Below are 20,308 nucleotides of genomic sequence, written 5' to 3'. Positions count from 1 at the left end.
ATTATCAATTATTATTAATGATCAATTCTGGGAACATTACAGCATGCAAAACAGAAACAAATATTTTGTTTGTGTTTATCTTGAAGGACTAATTACTTAATTTGTACATTTAAAAAATGACAGAAATGCTAAGTCTCCCATCACATGAAGCATTGCTCCCCCTTCTGTTCTATTTGGAAGTTCTACATTTTTTACACACATCCTCATACAAAGTTTCGCTAAAGTTACATTTCATGTGACCTGCAGTCCTGAATAGGAATGTACTTCTGGCGTCCAAGATGCAGACGTCAATATCACCATTGACTTGGGTTGGCTGAAGCGTCCGCTGTATCCTGGGGCCAACCGCAGTGGCCGGTCGCACAGAGCATTTTAAGTTGAGATTTTCCTTAAAAGTTAGCTTAAGATTTCCTTAAGATAAAATGAGTGGCACAAAACATTCCAAGTTCCTGCCCTAAGGCGGTTCACTTAAATAAATCGTGTGCCAGGTTTTCATTCCAGCAGATCACTACACCTGCTTATTTCACTAATTAGTTTCCCTTCTCTCTGGTTGAAGGTGTGTTAACTAGTGAAGTCAGCTGGGGTAGTGATTGGTTGGAATGAAAACCCACGTACTCTTGGCCCTCCATAGCACATGATTGGGCACCACTGATTTAGGGCTTAAGGAATTCCTAAGGGGTAGCACAAAGATCAGCAGCAACCAAAATAAGGATAAAAACGTATAATACCTCCAAATCGACCTAAGCCACATTTAGAAAATCGCTGAATTTATATTAATTGGCATTGGTGAATGCGTCCCGAAAAAAGTGTCCCACAACAGATAAAATGCTTTGGACACTAACCGATGAACAATTAATCATGGATTATCGTGATCGTAAAGACAGTCGATTTATAATTTACTTGATCGGCTAGCACTGGACCACCAAACCAAACCAGAGTTTCGCTCTTCCAGCAGTGATGATTGCTTTGAGGTTTTCTGCCACTGGATCATCTCAGTCTGTATTTAGAGATGTGTTTCGAGTCCTCAAGCCGGGTGGTTCACCGCGTTTCAAAAGCTTCTCCTCCTCCGTCCAACTGAGTCTTTGTTTTCTGTATTCTTTACCGGCCATTGTGTATTTTAAATGTATTAGATTTTTTATTTATTTATAGTTTCCTAGCTAGCCAACTGTAAGACTCAGGGCAATAAAGAGGCAGGCTGCTTATAATCACCATGGCAACTGTGACATATTCAGATCGCAAATGTGGCAAATGGCTTAGTATTTTCTCTAATCTAAGAAATAGATGTTTGATGTTTTGTGCAAAAATCCTGAAGGAAATATGAAAGAAGAAACACAAAAGAAGAATGCAGCAGTTTGGTGATGTCAATGGATTGCAGGCTTGATGCGGTTATTGTAAGCAAAGGATATGCTCCCAAATATTAAGTGTCATTTACTTAAATACTCTCTGTTCCAATTGCCTAAAAATTGGGTGGTGTGATACCAAAGGTGCTGTGTTGTAAGTAGTTTAGCACGTCTAGGTGTAAATACCAGGAAATAAAAGCTAACATTCTGAACTCGTGTCTCGTGTTCATCTTTTTACCTCTACCCCAAATGTATTCAGTGTATTGCAAAAACAAAGGAATTGGCCCTGCTGTTCCAATACTTGTGGAGGGGACTGTATACAGTTCTGTGGATGGACGTATAGTCAAAAAATATCTGCCAATCACCATTAGCAGTGTTCTGTTGGCTGTTCCCAACAAACTCCGTGATGGTGCAGCGTCTGGGGCCCATCGTGACTTAGGGCTCTTTCCAATTGCCTGTTTTAGCCTTCCTTGTCTCTTCGTTCCTTGTCTGACCCTGAAATCGGTCTAGGATCGCCATCCTCAAGGACATTTAAATCCATTAAATGTTCCTTGAAAGAGCCAGGAGCGAGGATTACATTACATTACATTACATTACAAAGCATTTAGCAGACACTCTTATCCAGAACGACGTACAACGAAGTGCAGATCGAACACAGGGACAAGTGTGAAGAGGACCCTAGAGGACAGTACAGACAGTACAGTAATACAGATACAATTGGAACCCTTGAACCAGTAGGTATTTTCTGTTTTTTCGTCTCTCAGGAAGGCCATTCAGCAAATGTGTTCGAAAAGACCATTTTCTGACTGTGGTGTCGGTTTGTCCACCCCTCTGCGATCGGTAAATCCGAATGTCAGCTATTTCTTGTCTCAGCAATTTCCCTCCCTCAATATGGACAGTTCCATTTCGGATATTTTTGTCCAGCAAGCTGATGTTCCAGGGATATGAGTAAGATTAAAAGGTAAATTCAGGACACGTTGAGCCTTTCATGGACTTCACAAGAACCATTTTGTGTGCGTCCATGCGTGTCTGTGCGTGTGTGTGTGTGTGGGATGCAACTAGATTATCTCTAAGGGCCACAGGTGCATGATCGCAGAAGGGCAGATAGTCTTGTACATCAGTACTGATTGCCAACAAATGCAATTAGCGACCATTGCGTCTCCATGGCAACGTCACCACAGCAGGTTAAATTTAATGAAGGCCAATGCGGAGGCCAGGCTGAGGCAATTAGCCTGTGTCTGGCAGATTACAAGGCCCTCGCCCATCGCTGCTCGCAGACAGATGAGGGCAATCAGGCCTAAAATGGCTTCTCATCAAACTTATTTTTCTCTTGCTAACCTGTCATTCTCACCACTGTGGGTGAGTGTTGTTGACATACCACTGTTAGCAGTAGCATCTGCATCAAAATGAGCTCATAGCCTCTATAGCAAGCAACTGCTCAGCAGACACCCTGTATTATACAAGACACGTTCACCCTTGTTTGTAAATGTTACCTTTTTTTGTATGCGGTTAACGGACCCCTGTTCCTTCTAGTTAGCAGTAGCATCTGCATCAAAATGAGCTCATAGCCTCTATAGCAAGCAACTGCTCAGCAGACACCCTGTATTATACAAGACACGTTCACCCTTGTTTGTAAATGTTACCTTTTTTTGTATGCGGTTAACGGACCCCTGTTCCTTCTAGTGTAGCCCCCCCCCCCCCCCCCAGCACGCACCTATTGGTCCCCCTTTCTCTACCAGTTGGGCTGCCATTGTTTCGCGAATCAACACTACAGTGGACCTCCAGTGGCAGGTCAAGAGTGGCCACTGTTCTGTGATGGATGAAAGCCTGTGAGGTCATAATTGTGTGCCTCTCTGCTGAGTGCCTCCTTAGCAGAGTACTTCTGCTGCCCTCGTTCTCAAATTCAGATTCAGATTCAAAGTCATATATGCTTTATTTGCACATCAACCATGCTGAAAATCCCAGCTAAGACCTGCTGTGAATCTAAGCTGGTTTAAGATGGTTTGTTTTTAAAAACTTATAATAGCTGGCTTGTGGCTGGTTAAAGCTAGTCTCTAGCTGGACAAAGCTTGTCAAAGCTGGTTAAGCTGGTCGGGTAAGCTGGTGGTCAAAATGGTGGACTAGCTTTGTGAACCAGCTAAAAGTGTCTGCTTAAACCAGCTTGAACCAGTTTTGGCTGGTTTAGGATGGAATGTTCAGCAGGGAAGAGAGCTGGTGTTGCTAACTCTCTCACTTCTCGCTATCATACTCTCTCCATGTTGTGTTCTGTGGAAGGGAGAAGTCTGCTCCAGACTCACGACTTTCAGTTTCTGGCTGTTATGCTTGACCGCTAAACATGTAACTGCCGCATATATACCGGTACCTGTTATACAGGCTAGCATCACATCTCAAAGCGTAACTAGTGATTATTTTTGTCAAAGAAGGGGTGAAATTGTGGCCATACGGATAACAGGAAAGTAGCTGACTGACAGGGCGGGTCCAACAGTGGCAGTAATGTAGCAGCATTTCCTGCTTCCTTACGCCGGGATTAAATTAGAATCTGTGTGTTATGTGCTGATAAATGGTTTGTGTGATTTTTGAGCTAAGTGGACTGTTCTAGATTGTTCTCTGTGTGAAGGGAAATCGGTGATGAATTGACCAGTGTTGCTGCAAAGGTTCTTCTGCTGGGTGATTAAGGTTTAATTGATTGTTTTGTTTAATTATTTTCAAGGCGCATGTTGTCAAATGAACAAAAATAAAAGATGAATATAATAAAAAAGATGTTTACTTAGTTGACTAATTGACTTCTTTCCTTGGGTCTGATTGCTCTCTGCCTCTACCTCTCCCCCCTCACTCTCTCTCTCTCTGTCTCTCTCTCTCAGGGGAAATATGTCAAACAGAAGGGCCGTTTCAAGCGGTCCGATGGCAGTACATCCTCCGACACGACATCCAACAGCTTCGTCCGACAGGTAAGAGCCTTTGCCCTCTCTCCATTGAGTCCCATTAGCCAGCTCCCTCACAGCCCTGATATACTCCCCACAGCCCTGATACACTCCCCACAGCTCTGATACACTCCCCACAGCCCTGATACACTCCCCACAGCTCTGATACACTCCCCACAGCCCTGATACAGTCCTCACAGCCCTGATACAGTCCTCACAGCCCTGATACAGTCCTGATACACATTGTTCGTAATATATATACACATAGTGAGCACAAAGTGAGCACTTTATTTAGGTATTTATGAGTGTAATGAAGTCTTCTGCTGCTGTAGCCTATCCAAACCTGGTGAATTGTGTGTTCAGAGATGCTCTTCTGCATACCACTCTTATAATGTGTGGTTATTTGCGTTACTGTCACCTTCCTATCAGCTTTGACCAGTCTGGCCATTCTTCTCGGACCACTCATTAACAAGGCGTTTCTGCCCTCAGAACTGCTACTCACTGGATGTTTTTTGGGTTTCACACCATTCTCTGCAAACTGTAGAGACACATGAATAAGTAGGTGTTCAGGTGTTCCTAATAGTGCTCAGTGACTGTATTTCATTCATTTTGACTGCTTTATTGATTGCAATCATGTGATTTGTTACAGTAACCTTATTTCAACTTGAATTTTTTCAATTTTGCTGCCAAACCTAGTCTCAGGTACCAGGTGTTGGGCTCAAACATTGAAAACAAATCTCATGGCCAGCTCTGAAAAACACTTTTCAACCGTTTCCCGGTTGGTCTGACTAGTTAACCTTGTCAACTTCCCATTGTCCAGTCACAGGCTCTGGGGCCTAACTAGCATGTCACTCTTCATAGGGGTGTTGGCATGGATGGGTGAACATACACAAAAATATATCTGTTACAAAATACAAAATACCCCCTTCCTCCAACAAATGTAGGCTGAGCAGGTCGCACAGGGGAGTAAATCACCCAAAAAGGAGGTGTGCCACCTCCGTCACTTGTAAAATACCTACATGCCAATCCTTATTGCAAATTCCTGACTATGAAGTACTGCCCATTGCCGGTTATTGATCAGTGTTCCCCGGGGCCTTTAATCATAAGGCACTGGGTGAAGTTGAACTAATGGGACACTAATGGGACCCTTCGGGAGAGTACTTTACGGATGAAGAGTACGATTAGCCATTCCGACTTGAGGCCAAAAAAGAGGAAACCGGTGAATGAGTGGGGGGGGTTCCGGGATGCCATTTCTCTACCTGTCACAAATGAAAGATACTGTAAAGTGCAAAAGTATTTGGACAGGGACACAATTTGTGTTGTGTTGGCTCTGTACTCCGGCACGCTGGAATTGAAATGGAGCAGAGAACACGAGTGCGGGCCGCCATCTTTACTCTGTATTTGCAGCCGTATCATGAGATACACGGAGAAGACACTGCCCTTTTCATACTTATTCCCCTGTTAAGGAATCGGGCAATTGGCTGCTCGGCCGTTTCTTGGCCAGCTGTGTGTCTTTGCATCATTAGTTCATGCACAAAAACCCGCTAGGATGTTTTGACTTGGTACCCTTCCTCAAATGTTTTGAAAGGGAGCGTCTGTGTTTTGTTGAAAACACTCCCCCGCCTTTGGTTGTTTTCTAGGCCGGTGTTTTTCAGTACCTGTATGGGGAGGGAGGGAAGCTACTTCTGCCTGGTTGACATTTACGTGCTCGGCATGTGTGTCGCACTCAAATGTCTTCCTCCGGATCCCAAGGATGCGGGGAGTTTAGCCCACCCGCCGATTGGAAAGGTCAGCTCCCCCTCCCCTGCCCCGGACCCATTCTCTCATTAACTCCCTCCTCTGATCAGTGCGGGGGGCCCATTTCAGCGTCACACAGCCGTGTTTGATCACGCTGGTGATTGCCTTTCCCAGGGGGGCAGGCGGACCTGCACTTTTGTCTCTCTCAACGGCTTAATAGCTGATCCCAGTTCAGTGGCTCGATATGTGCCTCAGTTGTTGAATTAGTGCTTCAGTGGTTGGGCTGATCTCAGTTCAGTGGCTGAATTTGAGCTTCAGTGGCTGGGCTGATCCCAGCTCAGTGGCTGCTGGATGAAACTGTTGTATTTCTTAATTAAGTACACACAACAATCATATGCCTCTCTCTGGTGAACTCCCACACGTAAACACACACGCACGCACGCACGCACACACACACACGCACACACACACATACACGCACATACACACACACCCACGCATGCACCATCTTCAGTCAGCAGTGGAGTGGTTTACATTGGTCTGTCTGGTTTCCATGGAGACAGTGCCTCGCATGTTTCCCTGAGAGGGAGGGGGGATGTGTAAAGGGTGTGTTTCCCAGGCGGGGAGGGCATGTAATTGGCCGTGTGCATCCCTAGGGGGGGGGGGGGTTGCTGTAAATGGGTGTGTGTGTTCCCAGGGGGAGGGCTTCTTAACACACACCTTAGAGACCAGGGGAAACGCCTTGCACAGAGGTGCATTACGGGATACTGTCATTACAGCCAGTGTGTGTATGAGTGTGTGTGTGTGTGTGTGTGTCTACGTGTGTGTGTGTATATGCATGTGTGCTTGTATGTCTGTGCGTGTGTGTACGACTATGTTTGTGTATATATGTGCGTGTGTTTATGCGTGTGTGCTTGTATGTGTGCGTGTGTCTAAGTTTGTGCGCGTGTACATGCGCGCGTGTGCATGCACGTATGTGTGTGAATGACGATGTGTGTGTGTGTATCCGTGCGTGCGTGTGCGCGTCCACAGCCTGATAACAGAAATAAGTCCTGCTGTAGTGTATCCACAGAGCCGCGGGTATCAGTGAAAATAACAGGCATTACCCAGTGGGAGCCACAGGGCTGCCTGCGCAGAGCCGTTAGCGCTCAGCCGTTAGCGCCGTGCGGCTAGCAGACAAGCCCCCGCAGCCTCCGCACGGCTCAGTCAGGTTCCACATTCCTTTTTCCCCATTACGTTAAAGGAAACTGCGCCACTAATCACACCGGTATTTGCCAGGAAAGTTCCATGCAGTCTACCGCTCTTTTTGTCAAATAGCGGCACCTGCTACATTTAAGAGTAGATAAAATATCTATTTTCAAAGGTAAACTTTTCTTACATCCAAATCACCTGGCATCCTAATGAATTTCCCCCTGCTTGAAGAACAGGACGATGTATTTGATCAGAACAGTATATATTTGCACACTACCCTTAGTAAGTCCTTATTCTCAGTTATTACGTAATGAAATGCACGATCGTTGGCATTTCGTTCCTGGTGAACGGAGAGGCATTGACTCTAACTCGGAGTGTTCTGTGTGTAATGGATTAATGTGGTCTCCCTGATGACAGGCATTTTGCACTCTGCTGCTTGTCAGGAGTAGTCTGTCACACAGTAGGACCCATTAAAACTGAATAGATGGAATGATGTGGCCCCTTGCTGTTACAGCAGCTGTTGCCCTCTAGTGGCAAAAGTCAGTACTGACACCCTTCCAGCGGACAAGTGTCATTTTGACCTGCAGTATTATACATTTTATCTAATAATGAATAATTATAGTACAGGATAAGTATGAATTGGATTGATATAACTTCTCCACAGTGAGAAATCACCTCAATCATCACCAATGGGTCGCACCCACCTGCAGGATAAATTGCAGCCATTTTAAATCCATTTAAATTCCAATTAAAAATGTAGTTACAACGGTCATAGTTACAGAGGCGTCTTTTTTTAATTCCATATGGCGATGTGGGAAAATGAAATGTGAAGACATTCCTTGTTCTTTGTAATGAAATAATTATGTGATTATTATAATTTTAATGGTTTTTAATGTGCTTAATGAACTGTGCTGAATAACCTGTCAGCCTGGGTCTTTAGCTGTCCTTCTCCTGCCTCATGTTATGGTAAAATGGGAAAATGGTTGGCATTTATATAGCGCCTTTATCCAAAGCGCTGTACAATTGATGCTTCTCATTCACCCATTCATACACACACTCACACACCGGCACACCGATACACCGATACACTGACGGCAATTGGCTGCCATTCAAGGTGCCGACCAGCTCGTCAGGAGCATTTGGGGGTTAGGTGTCTTGCTCAGGGACACTTCGACACAGCCCAGCCAGACGACTGCTCTTACTGCCTGATTCATGTCGCCCCTCCTACCTATCAATGTGATGCCCAGTCACATTCATACTCCCTCTATCCATTCTTTCTTATTCTTCCTGGCCTGTAGCGTAGTGGTTAAGGTAAATGACTGGGACACGCAAGGTCGGTGGTTCGATCCCCGGTGTGGCCACAATAAGATCGGCACAGCCGTTGGGCCCTTGAGCAAAGGCCCTTAACCCTGCATTGCTCCAGGGGAGGATTGTTTCCTGCTTAGTCTAATCAACTGTACGTCACTCTGGATAAGAGGGTCTGCCAAATGCCATTAATGGAATGTGATGGGCTGATATTTCAGTAAAACCCGAAATAGGGTTTAGTTCTTCCATTTACGAACATTGTTCAAAATGTCACTTGCTGTCTTAGATTGTTAAAAGTGCGCCAGTTAGCCATTCGAAAATATACAGTATGGCAAAAAAAATTTTAATATAACATTACATCAGACAGAGACAACACTCAACAGGTTAAACACAATAGCATTCATTGCTATCCTGTTTTCCCAGCTCTGAGCTTAACATTAGCTGATGTGTAGAGCAAAGCTGTGTTTTTACTTTTTCCAAGAAGCCAGAATATATTTGTATTGTTGCGAAAGGGCATTTGCTTTTGACTTTATTCGAATAAAATCTATTGTACAATCTATTGCGTATTCGAATAAAATCTATTGTAAACAAAGCAGATACCTTCTTCCAGCCAGTATCATTACCAATGGGGATTCTGCTGGCACTGCGCGGTTTCCGACACCGGTCAAAGGGCCAAGACCACACCTGCCGCCAGCCAAACCCCCCCCAGGCCAACAGTTGAGTGGCCCAGCTGTAGAAAACGAAGCAGAAGAAGACGACTGCTGTCAGGACAGGGCCTCGGAGCTGTCACTGCGCTGGACATCTCTGCGTCCCTGCGTCTCCTCCAGGGACCCTCCCCCTGTCCCCGCGGGGGGTCTGTAAGGGTGGGGGGGAGGGGTTTTCCCCGGCTCGGCCCGTGCGGGGGGTGAGAGAGAGAGGTGGGTGGGTGGGTGGGGGGGTGAAAGGCTGACGGCAGCATACCGGGCCCTCCTTGTGGGGCCGATTTTGTTCAGGCCCCTCGGTCCCCCCGTCCTGCCAACGCTAAATATACTACGGCACTTTGCAAAGGCAGCACAAAGTCCTGCAACCCGAGCCTCCTCTCCCCTCTCTCCCCTCTCTCTCTCTCTCTCTCTCCCCTCTCTCTCTCTCCCCCTCGCCCGCCCGCTCGCCCGGCCATTCCTCCTCCACACAGGGCTCAGGTTCTTGGGGGTGGGGGGGGGGGGGTGGGGGTGTGGGAGTAGAGCGTGTGTTTAGAGCCACACACACACACACACACACACACAGGGACATACAGTACGGGGCTTTGGCTTGTACGCTCGCACGGCTCCGCTTGCTGCCTTTTACGCACACACACACACACACACAGACGCGAGCGCGCGCGTCCTTCGCCGGACCTGTTCTGCCCCCCCACCCCCACCCCCCGGATCGCCGTCGTGCGGAGAACGTGGCAGATCGAGGAAACGGAGGAGGAATGGAGACAACTGAGAGAACCCCCAGGCCGATGGTGGTAAGAAGGGCGGCTTGAGTCTCAGCCGCTTAGAACGGGCTCCCTGCTGTACGAACAGGCAGTGTGTGTGTGTTTGTGTGTGTGTTTGTGGGTTTGTGGGTGTGCGTGTGGAAAGGGGTGTTTGTGTGTGTGTGGTGTATGTGTTGGGGGGGGGGGGGGGTTTGCGTGTGTGTGTGTGTTTGTGGGTGTGCGTGTGGAAAGGGGTGTTTGTGTGTATGTGTTGGGGGGGTGGTATTTGTGTGTATGTGTGTGTGTCTGCGTGTTGGGGGGCGTGTGTGGCCCCTGAGCTTTGACAGAACTTATTTCTTTCTCTTTTCTTTTTTTTTTGCTGGTTAGTTCATTTCCTGTTCTGTGTCCGTCTGTCCGTCTGCCTATCCTGCCTGTTCCATTTTGGGCCGAGCCACAGAGACGTGGGGCGGTTTTTAATTAGACCTCTCCCAGCCCTGCCACCCTGCCCACTCTGTATCGCGGGGGCCCATGGTCCCAACTTTACAGACGCGGCTTTCGCCCTGCGTCCCAAACCCTGCGTCTGCCTCTACTGCATGTGCCTCTCAGACGCGTACATGCTGCTACGGTAGCATCACCCAGCGTTAGCAAACCTGTTGCCTGCTCATGAACCAGGCTCTTGAAAATGAAATTGTTTTTCGAAATGAGCTAAAGTCGAGTTTCATTTCATCGATGTTTTTGTTTTGTTGCCAGGCTTGCTTGGATTTTTAGTAATCTTTCCCTCCTTGAACCGTGTTGTGTACAGCCTGTCACAACATCCGTGCGTGCTGTTACTCATCCTCGGGACATTTTCCACAGCCGGTTCTGTGACCACCGTGCAGACGGCGGTTATTGGCGGGGTCGCGGATTGTTTACAGCGCGATTGATTATTAATAATCGTCCTTCCTGTTTTTGAGGTGTCAGTGTCTTATGCATAAGTTATAGAATCGTACGGCTGTGTGTACACCAGCGTCAACAGTGAACAACAAAAGGATGAGAGAGAGAGAAAGGATAGAAAGTAAGGCAGAGGATGAGTGGCAGGGAGATGAAGTGATGATTATTCATGAGATATTCATATATAATGATGTAATACTAATATACACGTAGCAATTTAATAGGTATTTATTAGACTTATTGGTCTTCCGCTGCTGTTGTGTGTTCAGAGATGCTCTTCTGCATACCACTGTTGTAATGTGTGGTTTCGGTTACTGTCACCTTCCTGTCAGCTTTGACCAGTCTTGCCATTCTCCTCTGACATCTCTCAGGCGTTACTGCAAACTCTAGAGACTGTTGTGCATGAAAAATCCAGGAGATCAGAAGTTTCTGAGATACTCAAACCACCCTGTCTGGCACCAACAATCATTGCACAGTCAAAGTCACTTAGATCATATTTCTTCCCTATTCTGACATTTGGTCTGAAAAACAGCTGAACCTCTTGACCACGTCTGCATGTTTTTATGCATTTAGTTGCTGCTACATGATTGGCTGATGAAATATTTGAATTAACAAGCTGGTGTACAGGTCGCCCTAACAAATTGCTCACTCAGTGTATATATTCTTTTTGAAATCAGAATCATCAATTTTGCTTTTGCCATGCTATATTTATGCGTGGCCATGCCCATAAGCGTATTTGACTTGAACTGAGAGAGGGAGAGAAAGAAAGGGTTTGGGGAGAAAGGAGTAAATAGAGAAGCAAGAGAAAGGCAGAGATCCTATGACTGGTTCAGTCACTGCTTATGAAATACTTCTTTCAAAAGCGTCAACATTTACAAAACGTTTAAAACAGGTCAATTTGACATAAACCAAAGTATTGGCAGTGGTCTGGTGATAAACCGTGTAATTGTTGGATGTTTCTCTCGAAGACGTATTGATATGAATATAAACGTTCATTGAGCTCTTGGTTCTGTCAGTGGGACACTGTGAAACAGAGGAGGCATTAATGGTGTGGTTGTGTGAGAGGGAAAGAGAAGGGGAGAAGTAGAAGATGAGGAGCCGCAGTTATTGGTTTAATTATATATTGTCTCATCTGTAGTCAGGCAGTGCGGTCTCCAATGGGTGTTTTATGTGTCATCACTAACCACAGATAAACTGGGATAGACAAACATCCCACGCTTGCAAAATTATTTCCGGGAGACTGACGGGGGGGGGGGGGGGGGGGGGGGGTTTCCCCTGCACGTATACATGAAGGGCGTGGGGGGTTCACCCTGCATTTTTTGGTTCCTTAATTTGAGACTGCTTGTCAACTTTGCGATGGGGTAATGCGATTTTTCCAGACATCGTTTCTGCCTGTAGTGCAGATTGCTGATTTGCGGGAGATTTTTGACCACTCTCAGGTATCAGAGAGCAGGTGACAAATTCCTTGAGACTCCCAGATCTTTCAGGAGAGGTGGGGATGCCTGGATACACGAATATCACTTTCAGTATTTTTACCGGATTCCTCTTCATTAATAAACAAGTACTGTCTCAAACACACACAAACACACACACACACACAATCATGCTCACATACACACACTATAAAGCTATTTAGTCATCCTGTGTGCCGATTCTAAACCAGGGTCGAATGTGTATTTGAATTGATTCATTACATCCTGTTAAATGTCTGCTACTCACAGAAATCACACTGAAAGTTTGTTTCGCTGCTCATTTTGTTTAAAATAAATTTGTTTTCTATTGATAGTAATCTACAGTAATTGTACTCACAATTGTACTCGTATAGAAAGCCATATGTTTAAAAAAAAAAAAGCAAGGAAATGTTTACTTTATTTTCGTAAGCATTTTTAATAAAGTAAGAAACAGATAGAGGTCTGACCCACATGGGGGATGTGGATGAGTTTCAGGGATGTACTTTCTTCAGCCTTGTCATAATTCTTCAGGAAATATTGATGTTCAGGCCCTGTCCATGTCTGGGGGCCTTTGGCTGAACATTCTCTCCTGTTATCACCTGTAAAGAGTGAGAAATCTATTGAGGTGTGTGTGCTTACGATATAGTCCTCTGCGTCTGACTGACATTTCTATGGCCTGTGGATCTGTATTTTCAGATTAATCATGAAAACTCAGGAACAGTCACATCCCCAGAGATTGCACATAGCCCTGCTGAAAAACAAAAGCTCAACCTAGGTTGACCAGTTCAGACCAGCTCCCAGCCTGACATGGCCTAGCTGGTTGACCAGTTCAGACCAGCTCCCAGCTTGACATGGCCTAGCTGGTTGACCAGTTCAGACCAGCTCCCAGCTTGACATGGCCTAGCTGGTTGACCAGTTCAGACCAGCTCCCAGCCTGACATGGCGTAGCTGGTTGACCAGTTCAGACCAGCTCCCAGCCTGACATGGCCTAGCTGGTTGACCAGTTCAGACCAGCTCCCAGCTTGACATGGTTTGACCAGCTCAAGCGATGTTTTGAAACAGCTGGTAACAGACCAGCTACGAGCACTAGCTGGTTGACCAGCTCATACCCAGCTAGCTTGACTAGCTTTATGACCAGTTTGGCCATGCTGGTTGACCAGCTTATACCCAGCTAGACCAGCTCATGACCAGCTCAGTTTTTAAGATTGTCCAGCTGGCATAGCTGGATTTTACAGCAGAGAGCTGTTCTTTCTGACACATGCATGTTGTCTGTCAGCCCACAAGGATGTGCTCATTGGTGAGACTGTGGTGAGTACTGAACAAAGCTGCTGGTTATCTATCACACCACCACAAGACCAGTGCTTTGATTTAGCCTTTAAACTACCGCGCACCAACCATGAAATCCCACCGTAATGTCGGAACATGATTGTCAGATATAGCAGTAGCAGTACCAGCAGAGGCTGCTGTTTGATTATCCCGTAGACTAAACTTGACAAACATGTCGAGTTTATCAGTTAGCAACGGCAGGATATCTAATCACTGATATTCTTTAGAGCCTTTGGGTACATCCTGGGACATTTCACAACAGCTCCAGTTCCGTATTTGTCTACAACTAAAGCGTTTTTAGCTTGCATTTCAGAGGCAGTTGCGATTTGCCATCCCACTGTGCTCATCATTGCCTCCTCTGGCTGTCTGTCTGTCTGTCTTAGTGAGTGAGCGAATTGGATGTCCATCTGTCTGTGTGAGCGATCCTGTGTAGCTCTCTGGCCACAGCAGGCTAAACAGTCTGAGGACGATTGGAAGAGAAGCAATCACTCTGATTGTCAGATTAGAGATAGGCTGCCGATCCCACTGGGGGAGCTCAGGGCAGGCATACAGTACAGGGCAGTGAAAATGTATCCACACAGTAGAGCTACTGGAGCAGCACTGAAAGGAGTGTTGGGACAGCTCAGCATCAGAGTTCTAAAGCGGATTTACCGTGACAGTCTACCTTAGGCTACTAGAAATGTCTTCTTGGAATGTTTTATTTGTTAATTCTGTGTAAAATGTATGTATGTACCGACCGCATGTACAATAGGGCTGTAGCAGCTAACATGCTAATGAAACTACTGTAATGCTCTGATCATGTATTCATTTTAAACAAAAATTGATTGGTGTTTTTATTTAGAAATGTTTACATGTTAAATGCGCAATGCAGTTATCTATTATCTGGAGGAAATTAAGCAGTGAAATATCCTCAACATCCTGTCTAGTATATCTGCAGCATCTGTGTGTGTGTGTGTGTGTGTATATACAGCATCCTCTTAAACAGGAAGTGTATGCTCTAGCTTGTAGAAGAAGCGCTCTGCTTCTTCCTGTCTTCCTGTCTGCTTATCGTGTTGTTGACGTTCACACTGAGCTTTGACATATTCCACCTGTGATGCTTGGTTGCTTGGTTCTTTTTATTTACAGTGGCTTCACAAAGTATTCAGACCCCTTCACTTTGTGCAACCTTCATTGTGTTGTAGATTTCATCTTAAATGGATAAAATAGCCATTTTTGCCCATCAATAACCCAAAGTGAAAACATGTTTTTAGAAATGTTTTTGAGAAACTGAAATCTCTCATTGGTGTAAGTATTCAAATTCAGTACTTTGTAGAAGCCCCTTTGGCAGAAATTACTGCTTTGAATCTGATTTGGTATGTCTTTCCAAGCTTTGCACACAGTTTATCCCGTTCTTCCTGGCAGATCCTCTCAAGCTCCATCAGATTGGATGGAAAGCGTCTGTGAACTGCCATCTTCAGGTCTCTGCACAGATGTTCTATAGGGTTCAAGTCCGGGCTTTGGCTGGGCCACTCGAGGACAGAGACTTACCCCGAAGCCACTCCAGCGTTGTCATTGTCGAGGTTGTGTGCACTCTGGAGCAGTTTTTCTTCAAGGACCTCTCTGTATTTGGCTGCATTCATCCTTCCCTTGATTCTGACCGGTCTTCGCTGAGAAGCACCCCCATAGCATGATGCTGCCACCACCATACTTCACTGTAGGGATGGTATTAACCAGGTGATGAGCAGTGCATGGTGATTGACAGAGATTCTACCCAAAGAGTTTCATTTTTGTCTCATCAGACCAGAGAATCTTTTTCCTCATTCTCTCAGAGTCCTTTAAATGCCGTTTGGCAAACTCCAAGTGGGCTCCAAGAATGGCTTCCATCTAGCCACTCGATAAAGGCCTGATTGATGAAGTGGTTCTGTGACGGTCGTCCTTCCAGCAAGTTCTCCCATCTCTGCAGAGGAATTCCGAAGCTCTGTTAGAGGCCTACCAGTTCCTTTTCTCTTTATTTTGCTCGCTTAAAGAATACAATAACGCAAGATATTTTTCAACTCAGCCCCGGGTTTGGGAAAAAGCCATCTTAATTTAACTTGTTTTGTCATTTTTGTGCATTGCTGTTGATTATTCTCTAACAAACAGTAAAAAAGGGTCTTTGCACAAACATAATACAGCTCTTCATAGGAGGTCAGGCTCAAACCCCCAATGGAAATTACCCCTCCTTTTCTTGATTGGGTACATGACAGAACCAATCACACCTAATGCTACCCTCTGAATGAATTCCAGAAGCAAAACTCCTACCTGCACTCTGCCCTCAGTTTAACAATGGGTTCTGTGGATTTAGTGTCTTACCCTTTGGCCCACACAATGCCCCTGCCATGCCACAATGCTACAATACAATGGCAGGGCCATCCTGCACTGGGGGATGGGGTGATTAGAATGCATATGCTAAGCACTGGCAGTATGGTCTTAGCTAATGAGCTGCTGCTCATGAGCCCAACAGCTGTACAGATCTTATCGTGGCTACACCGGGGCTTGAACCACCAACCTTCCAGGTCCCAGTCATGTACCTTAACCACTAGCATACAGGCTGCTTATTGTGTTGAACTGGATCTCGCATGATGTCACTTTATCTTTTAAGGAACAGTTAGCAAATGCAAATGTGACAACAGTGTGAACATAAACTATCTCAGGGCAATCTTTACTGCACTAGTGCATACTGGTATCTGTGGTAATGGCACAGTGTTTTTTGTGATGTTACAACAAGTGTGATTTAGTGGTTAAGCAACTGAGATTTACTGAGTTAGTGCATTGTGGTGTCTGAGGGTTGAGCAAAACCTTCACGTTCCCAGTAGCTTATAGCTGGATAAAACTGAGTTGCACAAATCTATTTAATAATAACTTGTCTTTTGGTTGTACGAACATGACAAAGTTGTTCAGACAAAATCTTGCCGGGCATCAATAAATCATTAGAATTTGTTGAAGTACGTGCTTTTACACATTCAGTATCTTGTGACGCGTAATGTAATGAAAATGGAATTACGTTTCTTTTTGCCATGAGCTACTCAACTCAGGGGACATGTTATTGACTCAAATTAGTTTATTGGTTAGTGAGGCCAGTTGCTATTGTTTAACTTTTCAAATGAAAACATTTAGTCATTGAATTTGGTTGATGTATGCCATTTTGGATAACACAATAGCATGTGTTGAGCAGATTTTGGCAGTGCTACCACCATTGTTCTCATTCTTGTAGGTGCTTATTTTCAGTGTGACTCAGCATAGCTCTGGCTCATGCCATATGGGCATGTTAGCTCCATCTTACAAAGTTTGTCCTATTTTTTTTCAAAAAAAGTAAAGATAGTTTTTTCTCTCCAGGCATGACATTTTGCAAAAGGCATTCCAGCCAATTTTACTTCCACCACATACTTCACAGCTTTCTTAAAAGCGCAGTACACTGCAGTTTTGGTTTCGGTTATCTTCTGCTTATTGCTTGCATCACATCCCTGCTGGATGTCGGTCCTTACCTGCTGGATGAGGGGATGTGGGTGGAGGTAACTGTACACATCAGGGCTGAATGCGTTGGATGTAACTGTGCCAGAGTGGTCTGATGAGAAGAACAGGTTATGGAGACTAATACCTGACACAGACTCTGGTACTGCATGGTGTGGGCCAATGAGTGAGATGGTCAAAGTGCAACTGATAGTTGTCTCTGGCTTCTTTTTGTAAAGAACAAGTTTTTGTAAGTGAGCTTAATATAACTGCTAATATAACGGTATTGCAGGTTATACATTTATGCCAAAATCCAAATCCAGTCATACTCTGTTCAATTGTTATTGTAGTATCATCTTTCACGAAATATTTCTATCTGAGACACTCCTTCCTCGTTTCCCCGTTTTGTTCTCTCTCTCTCTCTCTCTCTCTCTCTCTCTCATGCACACACACTCTCTCTCTCTCCCTCTCCCTCTCCCCTTCCCTCCCTCCCTCTTTCATTCTCACTGTACTAAGCAGCTGGTCTGGTTACTATGACAGTGCCTGGGAGACCATCCTGGCTCAGCCAATGGAGGACCCAGAACGGCGTCAGCTGGGGGAGAGCTATTTTGAACGGGAGCTGTGAAGTGAAGCAAGGAGCTAAATTAGAGGCAGATCCCCCCCCGACGTAAAGAAATGAAGAAAGTAAGAAAGAGGGGGGAAGGAAAAAAGAAAGAAAGGCAGAAAGAGAGAGAGTGAGGGAGTGTAAGCGAGAGAGAGAGAGAGAGATTGGAGAGTTCTGTGAGTCTGCCATCCTGGGTTAGTCAGCGAGCTCCCAGCGGAGCATCCACACGGCCGCTCGAGCGCTCCACCCCTCCCTCCTGCGCGGCTCTGTTTATTCTATCTTTCATAAAGGGTCCGTTTGTTTGCTCCGGTTTGTCGCGCGGCCGCGTGAGTCACGCCGGAGCGCTCCCCCTGCGCCGTGCGGACCTGTTGCAGAGGCTCTGAGAGGCAGCGGAGGCGGTTCCGGAGCTTTCCGTGCATGCCGTCGGCGTTCCCGCCGGCCGCGCCGCGATGTACCTGTACGGGCTAGACGACTCGGAGCCGGTAAGTTGGCCTCCGCCACCAGCGGCTGTCGGCGTGAGAGCTTAGCGTTTGACGTGAGCCGCTTATTTGAGGTTGGCCTTCACCGTAACGGTTGGTAGAGTGAGAGTTTTGCGTTTGACGCTCGCTGCTTGTTCGAGATTGGTCTTGACCACAGCGGTTGGTAGCCTGAGAGAGTTTCGCACTAGACATTCGCTTTTCCTTCTACATCTCGCTCTCTGGTTGGGCAGTATGAAGGCTTGTGCGGAAGCGTCGTGGTGAAATGGAGGACGGGAGTGTGACATGGTCCACTGCAGGCCATGGTGTATCTGACTTTGTTTGGGCACTGGGCTTCTCTCAACCCGGATTACGAGGCCCTGTTCCTTTGTGAGATGGGTAACCTTAGCCGACCCGAAGACTAGCACCCACACTATCACCCTAGAACATTCCAGAGGCACTGGACCGGTCCTCAGAAGTACTGCTGCTTTGAACAGGTAGTTCAGAAGTAGCTCAGTTAGTCAACAACTAACATTTGGCTGAATGTTGCAGTTTTCACATTTGCAAGGTTTTCACAAAGTCTGAAACAAAGTTTAAGCTCGTGTTCTATCTTGTACTATTGGAAAATCCACCAGTACTCTCAAAAGACATCTTTACCTTATAGACTGTGTACACGGTTCATTCGCAGGAGTGTAATGGACATCATTATTTGTATTTATACTGTTTACCAGAGATTATCTGCTGCTTCTCGACCAGGAACACGAAAATAAACATTATGTAAAGAGGAGCGTGGCGCCCACATTTGCGAATAGAATTTTAATAGATTTTGATTAATTAATGTGCATCTGTTTCTATCGGTTTCTAATCCTTTAGTTAGTGGCAAAATTGTTTAAAATGGCACAATACGTATCATCCAGTTGCTTCATACTCTCCTTCAGTGCTGCTGCCTGATGATTTTGCAACAGCTTGTCTTGTCGGGGTTATATCTTGAATACATCAAGACCTTCGTCGTAAGTTTTGCATTACATTTGCGATCTTCGCATCACGCACGATTATCTTTGATTTCCTTCCAGTTTGCCCTATATTGGCCATTTCGATCCCTGGCTCCTTGTTTGAAAAGGACTCCTTTTGGCATTCATCAGTAGAGACGAGCTCCTCGAACGTTGCTTGCGGATCTGCGGTCGGAGATTATTCTGTTGACTTTGCGTGTTTGACCTCATTTTGATTGACTTTCGATTCTCGTCTAGCCCATTTGGATTTGTTTGCTGAATGAACTTTGTGTTTGACCTCATTCTATTCGACTCTGATCCGTGCCTTAGCCCTTGGGTCTGATTGGCCTCAACGTCAAATTTTGTTTTGCCCCCCCCTGCTCAGCTCAACTCCGGTTAGAGTGTTTTCAAGTTTAAGTTTGAAGGTTACTCTGGGTGGAAATGTAATCTCCGTTGGGAGTACTCTATTCGGATTCTTGGTCGCAGCCTGCAGATTGAGTGTTTCGAACCTCAGCTTTCAAAGCTGCTACCATGTTCGGTAAACCTTTGAAGATTAGCCAGGTTGATTTAGTTTTCGTTTGGCAGATAGGGACCGGAGTTTTGCATCAGCCTGCAGCTTTCATTTCCACTCCCCATTTCCCATTCATTTTCCCAATCATGGTCTGACCTAGACAGGTCAGAACACCTGATGAAATAATCTACTCACCTCAATCTGGACTGGTTAGATTACATCAATCCTGGAGGGCTGCAGTGCCTGCTAGTTTTGGTTGTTGTTGTTTTTTACATTACATTTCATTATTGCCATTTGGCAGACACTCTTATCCAGAGCGACGTACAGTTGATTAGACTAAGCAAGAGACAATCCTCCCCTGGAGCAATGCAGGGTTAAGGGGCCTTGATCAAGGGCCCAACGGCTGTGTGGCTCTTATTGTGGCTACACCGGGATTAGAACCACCGACCTTGTGTGTCCCAGTCGTTTACCTTAACAACTATGCTACAGGCTGCCATTTAATTGTGATTCAGCACAAGTCACCAATTGAATTTACTGGCTAAAGGCTACACACACCTTGCTCTCAAGGCCTTAACTGACTGCTGATTGAAAGGAAACCACAGAGACTGGACTGGAGTTTGATGCCTCTGGATTGTGTGGAGCCACGTA

General features: G+C 45.7%; 1 protein-coding gene across 5 annotated transcripts in view; it reads left to right on the top strand.

Annotated features, from left to right (window-relative positions):
* Positions 1-20,308, top strand: part of LOC133115263 (voltage-dependent L-type calcium channel subunit beta-1-like) — a 58,682-nt gene that overhangs the window by 7,140 nt on the left and 31,234 nt on the right. For 2 of the 5 annotated variants that reach the window (XM_061225082.1, XM_061225081.1), the window contains exon 2: positions 4,199-4,285. In XM_061225082.1, coding sequence (XP_061081066.1) covers positions 4,199-4,285 — 87 coding nt within the window. Of the gene's footprint in view, positions 1-4,198; positions 4,286-9,757; positions 9,978-17,659; positions 17,786-17,848; positions 18,188-20,308 lie in introns of those variants that run through there. The other 3 variants (XM_061225083.1, XM_061225086.1, XM_061225084.1) reach the window with 3 other exon arrangements.

This window comes from Conger conger, chromosome 16, assembly GCF_963514075.1.
Source record: "Conger conger chromosome 16, fConCon1.1, whole genome shotgun sequence".
Taxonomy (NCBI): domain Eukaryota; kingdom Metazoa; phylum Chordata; class Actinopteri; order Anguilliformes; family Congridae; genus Conger; species Conger conger.
The sequence above is the reverse complement of the archived record's forward strand: the minus strand, read 5'-3'. Positions and strand labels throughout refer to the sequence as shown.